Here is a 6,209-nt window from a genome sequence, read left to right on the forward strand (position 1 = left end):
CAATTAATCGCAATTCAGACATCTTATTTTCTAAGTCTTCTTTTGATCTTTTTGCTTTATTTTAGTCTTCACTAAATTAATATGAAGATTATAAATTTGATGGACAATAATTAATGAAAAAATTTCACAACTTTTTTTTTATCTGTAAACATACAGAGTTTCGTGTTCAATTGAAAAAACATGACTTTAATGAACACTAAATATGGAAGTGGAAAAACTTTTCTTTCGTGTTTCTGTTTTGTTTCATATTTTTATTTTCAAAATTTCAAGCTTTGATTTTAGTTATAGATTTGATTATTTTATTTGATGGTAGAAGCATTTTTACTTTTTTGTTCATTTATTTGAACATGTAATATATTTTTAATAAATGACTGTGTTGACAATATGACTCTACAATTCATATAATATGATTTTAAACTAAATAATTATGTTTTTTGGTATAAAACTGAATAAACCAAAAACCAACGGTATATAAACCGAACCGAACCGAAGTAAATATAGATTTATAATGGTAGTTATATTTTACTAACCGAAATACCGAAAACCGAAAAAAACGAACCTAAACCGAACCGATATCCGGATTGAACACCCCTATTTATTTTGTTGTGTACATATTTGAACCAAAGTTTACTTAAACTTAACTAAAAGTTTAAGTTATTTTATATTTAATGTAGTCCAGGTAAAGTAAATATCAGATCGCAATCAAACACCATTATATTTTGGAATTTTACCATTCACAGTAATATTACTAAAACTCAAAAACCGGAATTGATTTAAGACTAAGCTGTATTTGGTTTTCTACAGAGATCTTTAGAGCTGTGATAAGAAGTTGATTACTAATTGGGCTCTTATGTGTGTTAAATATTAATGGGCTTATCCACACATGAGTGTTCGAAGAGAAAGAGAAGCTATTTTCATTTCACATCATCTCTCTTCCGACCTTAAGCATCAATGGTGGCTTCTCTGAGACTTCCTTCTCTCACTTCCCTCTTGTTTCCCGCTACCACTCGCTACCCCGCAGCTCTCCGGCGAACCGTATGTCTTCGGAACAGGCCTGCTTCCGGATTCGCGAGTGGCACTGCGGCTTCGACGGATGCTCATCGGCTCAGGTCGAAGCAAGCCGTGACGCCTCGGTCGCAGGACTTCAATGCGTGGTACTTGGATGTTATAGCGAGCGCTGAACTCGCGGATCATGGTCCAGTTCGTGGTACTATGGTCATTCGTCCCTACGGTTACGCCATCTGGGAAGCGATTCAGGTTACTTGCTGAAATTTCGAAAGTTTACTGAATTGCTTCAATACGTTGAATATTTTGCAGGAGTATTTGAATGTGAAATTCAAAGAGACTGGTCATAGCAACATGTACTTCCCTCAGGTACACTTATGGATTAAGCTGTTTTGTTTTGTTAATGAAACACTTGTTCTTGATTAATTACATGATAATTCATTAAAGTTTGCTTCTTAGGGATCATCATTTTTGTATTGGTAGTCAATTTATTTTGCTATTTTTACTCTAAATTAGCGGAACCCAATATAATAGAGATGTGATATGTTCCAAAGTAATTCTCTAAAATAGCAATCTCGAAAGATAGAGCAAAATATAAAGGAATGCTATTTCTTATATAGCAATCTTTATTTTAGAGGAAGAAATAGAGTATGGTTGGAGTAGTTTTAGCTCTAAATGCTATTATAGAGGCAAATAAAGAAGGTGACTTTATCCCATTTCTGTTGTGTTCCTATGTTTTCATGTTTGGTGCAGTTTATACCGTACTCGTTTATTGAGAAAGAAGCTTCACACGTTGAGGGATTTAGTCCCGAACTAGCCCTTGTCACTGTTGGAGGAGGAAGTGAACTTGAAGAGAAGCTTGTGGTATGTTTTACCACAAAAAAAAAGTTAGAGTTGTGAGAGTTCATTACCTAAGTTCTGACTTTTGATTGTTGAGGGTTGTGGCAGGTCCGGCCTACCAGTGAAACCATTGTGAATCACATGTTCACCCAGTGGATTCACAGCTATCGTGATCTTCCTCTCATGATCAATCAGGTGCGGGAAGAAAATCCAATACTGAAGTGAATATTATTCTTCGTACAGTGTTAATTTTCATCGTTCTGGGGTTTTAGTGGGTCAATGTCACTAGATGGGAGATGCGGACAAAACCATTTATCAGGACTCTTGAATTTCTGTGGCAAGAGGGTCATACTGCTCATGCCACTCCCGAGGAGGCAGAGAAAGAGGTCTCTTCTCCATATTTGCTGTGGTCAGCTTATGGAATCTCCTTTTTTTTTCTCTCTTTTTTTTTTTTTGGTGGTACCCTCTTGTGAAGAATGTTCAGTGCTGTATTGCAGGCAAAACAGATGATCGAAATCTACACCAGATTTGCTTTTGAGCAAACTGCCATACCTGTTATTGGAGGTCGAAAATCAAAGTTGGAGACCTTTGCTGGTGCTGATAAAACCTATACCATTGAGGCTATGATGGGAGATCGGAAGGCTTTGCAGGCTGGTACCAGCCACAACTTAGGACAGAACTTTTCTCGTGCTTTTGGAACTCAGGTACATAACCATCATCTTAGAAGCAGGTCATGATGCTCTTTCTGACTTTTGAATTTGTTTGGACTTTGGAGTTGAGTTCTCTCGCTTTTGCTTGTTTTGACATTCTTTGTGCAAATTCGTCCCGGGGGAATGTTAAATGAGATATATGAACATGCCAGTTCCAAGATGAGAATGGAGAAAGGCAACATGTGTGGCAGACATCATGGGCAGTCAGTACACGTTTTGTCGGTGGCATTATCATGACTCATGGAGATGACACTGGTCTTATGCTTCCTCCCAAGATAGCTCCAATACAGGTTTATCTCTTCTATTTATTCTGAGAATTCTTAACCACTTTCCCTTGCTTTTGTTATCTGAATTTCAATTTTGTTAAACCGGGAACTGTAGGTAGTAATTGTACCTATTTGGAAAAAAGAGACTGAGAAAACAGGAGTTCTCAGTGCTGCATCATCAGTGAAAGAAGTTCTCCAAGCTGCTGGGGTTAGAGCTAAACTTGATGACACATCAGAACGAACCGCAGGATGGAAGTTCAATTTCTGGGAGATGAAGGTTCGTTCCTTACTCTCTCTCTCTTAAGTGAAAAGAATGTTCATAGTAAGATTTCAATATGCTCTGACGGTTCTCATTGGTATTGAAAACTTGGGGGGTGGTCTGCAGGGAGTCCCTATAAGGATTGAAATTGGTCCACGCGATGTATCTAGCAACTGTGTAGTTGTCTCGAGGAGGGATATACCGGGAAAAGCGGGGAAAGTTTTTGGAATATCAATGGAGCCGTCAACGTTAGTAGCGTATGTAAAAGAGAAGCTGGATGAGATCCAATCATCACTTCTAGAAAAGGCTGTATCATTCAGAGATAGGTACTTTTTTTTTGGTTGTATTCTTATCTTGTCTGCCACATACTAGACTCTTCCTCACCACAATTTTGATATGATTGTGCAGTAACATAGTGGATGTGAACTCCTACGAGGAGCTCAAAGTTGCTATATCTTCAGGGAAATGGGCACGAGGTCCATGGTCAGCTAGTGACTCGGATGAGCAAAGGGTAAAAGAAGAAACGGGGGCGACCATTCGGTGTTTCCCGTTTGAACAGACTCAAGGGATCAAAACATGTCTGATGACCGGAAATCGAGCAGAGGAAGTTGCAATCTTTGCCAAGTCTTACTAAAGAAGTCCCTCGTTTTTTACGCACATTCCTAAATCATATCAAATTTCTGCTCTATTTCAAAAGAGTCCAAAAGTTCGTTCTATCTATCTTGTTAAAACTGAAGTACAAAATAAAATTAACTATATTTTCAACAAATTTATTACATCCTCTCTTTTCTTATTTTCATTCATTTTAACTATTATATTTAATTGTTATTATCCAAATAATTTGACAGCATTTATTATAGAAATATAAAACAAAACTTATCTATTTTAAAATGCTTTATTATATTTTTTACATTCTTTTGTTCACACTTTTTAATTATTTCATTAATTTTCTTTACCATAATAATTTGGTATCATTTATTTTACGTGTTAACCATGATAATTTCACATATTTGAATGAATTTTTTCCATCAGAGACAAGAATTCAAATCAGTTAACCAAGTAGAATTCAAATCAGTTAACAAAGTACTTTATATTCATTATTAGTTAGGTGGGTATTCATATATTCGCTCGGTACGGATCAGTTCTTTCGGATATCGAGTTTTTGAGTTTTAAAATTAGCATGTCTTTAGATATTATAAACTTTCGAGTGGGGTTCGAGTCGGGTCCTTCCAGATCTGGGTGGATACGATTCTGATATACATGAACTTAAAAATGAACAAAAATATATGTGTTTCGAAATGTCATTAAACAATCGGGTTCGGATCGGGTATCTCGGATCTCAGATATTTCAGATATGTAAAAATTGGTACCGATCAGGTATTTATAAAACTTGGATCAGATTCGGTTCGGTACTTGTCGGATCCGGATAATTTTGGATATATCCGAAGTAACCGTAGAAAAATCGGTTCCGGTTCGGGTTTAGCTGTTTTTATCCGAACAGATCCAAAATGGGTGCTTTTTACCCGATTTATCCGGAGACTCGAATCAATTATTAGAGAATAACACATTGTTTCAGTGGCTCCAAACAGAAACTCTTAGCCTTCATCGGCGAAAAGCAAGAGACTCAAGGGCTGGTTCGCCAAGAAACTCTCATATGGGGGTAAAGAGATTCTCCTAAAATCTATAGCCATGGCGCTTCCTGTGTATGCAATGTCGTGCTTCCGATTAACTAAACACCATTGTCAGAAGATTATGAGTGCAATGGCGAGTTTCTGGTGGGATGATAATGATGAGAAGAGGAAGCTTCATTGGATATCTTGGAAGAAATTATGTATTTCGAAAGAGAATGGTAGTTTGGGTTTCAGAGATATAGAGGATTTTAATCAAGCTCTACTAGCCAAACAAGCTGGGAGATTACTGAATGAACGCACAAGTCTGCTGGCCAGAATATATAAAGGGAGATATTTTGCAAAGTCAGACATATTAGAATGTGGCAAAGGGTACAGACCATCGTATGCTTGGCGTAGCATCATCTTTGGGAGGGATTTGTTGAAACGGGGTTTAATCAAGTCTATCAGAGACGGCAAAACAACATATGTCTGGTCGCAGAACTGGATCATGGAGGACGTACCGCGCAGGCCTATCAACAAACAGCAAGATATTGCAGTCAACCTCAAAGTCTCAGCTCTAATGGATGGGGATGGTCACTGGGATCACAATATTTTGAGCCATCTATTCCCTGAGAATGAAATGCAGCACATTCTAAAGACGCAAGTAGGTAATGCTGTTGATCGTGAGATTTGGGCTTTTTCAAAAAATGGAGCTTATACTGTGAAGAGTGGATATGAGCTCGCTTCTAAAGTGAAGGAAACAATGGCATTACAAGATGCATCAACGCAGCCTGAAGCTCTAGAACTGAAACGAAGCATTTGGAAAGTCCCAACAGTTCCAAAAATATGTAACTTCTTGTGGCGAGCGACCTCGGGAGCCTTAGCTGTTGCAGAAAGATTGAACACTAGAGGAATGCATTTGGATTCTCGGTGTAAGTTGTGTTTGAAAGATGGTGAATCCATTGAACACGTTCTATTCAAGTGTGATGTTGCACAAGAAGCTTGGGCTATAGCTGGTTTCCAACCTCTATCTAACTTCAATTCTATGTCTTTGGTTGAGCTTATGTCTGCGTATTTGCGTATGATGTCTTCTGACTCTATTCCTGAAAGACAGAGAAGATCTATCCCGTGGATTCTTTGGGCTATATGGAAGAACCGGAATTTGATTCTGTATGCTGATACACAAGAATCACTAATCTTCCACATTCAACAAGCTATTGAAGAAGCCCGCCTTTGGAATGAGGTAAACTTGAGACAGGAACCTGTAGACAATCTTGGCCTGAATGGAGAGAAGAAGAGATGGGAAGCGCCCTTATTTGGTGTGGTCAAGTGTAATTTACACTCGAATTGGCGTAATGATAAGCTCCATTGTGGTGTGGCTTATATTATTGGAGATCACCAAGGTAACGTTCTTCATCATGCTAGAGGAGACGCCATCACCTCTTCACCTAATAGGCTCACATCGGAGCTCAGATTTCTGATCTGGACACTACGTAGTATGAAAGACTTGGGGTATACG

General features: G+C 38.0%; 1 protein-coding gene across 2 annotated transcripts; it reads left to right on the forward strand.

Moving 5' to 3' along the window:
* Positions 1-897: 897 nt before the first annotated feature.
* Positions 898-3,860, forward strand: LOC106382008 (proline--tRNA ligase, chloroplastic/mitochondrial). 2 transcript variants are annotated; one of them, XM_013821962.3, is made up of 10 exons: positions 898-1,257; positions 1,318-1,374; positions 1,759-1,869; positions 1,954-2,040; positions 2,118-2,254; positions 2,330-2,549; positions 2,708-2,845; positions 2,937-3,098; positions 3,207-3,406; positions 3,489-3,860. In XM_013821962.3, the coding sequence occupies exons 1-10, from the start codon at positions 952-954 to the stop codon at positions 3,712-3,714; spliced, it is 1,644 nt and encodes a 547-aa protein (XP_013677416.1). In that variant the 5' UTR covers positions 898-951; the 3' UTR covers positions 3,715-3,860. The 2 variants fall into 2 exon arrangements, with proteins under 2 accessions (XP_013677416.1, XP_013677417.1); XM_013821963.3 differs by having other exon boundaries at positions 899-1,257; positions 2,118-2,231; positions 2,343-2,549.
* Positions 3,861-6,209: the final 2,349 nt, after the last annotated feature.

The sequence above is a fragment of the Brassica napus genome, chromosome C9 (assembly GCF_020379485.1).
Source record: "Brassica napus cultivar Da-Ae chromosome C9, Da-Ae, whole genome shotgun sequence".
Classification (NCBI taxonomy): domain Eukaryota; kingdom Viridiplantae; phylum Streptophyta; class Magnoliopsida; order Brassicales; family Brassicaceae; genus Brassica; species Brassica napus.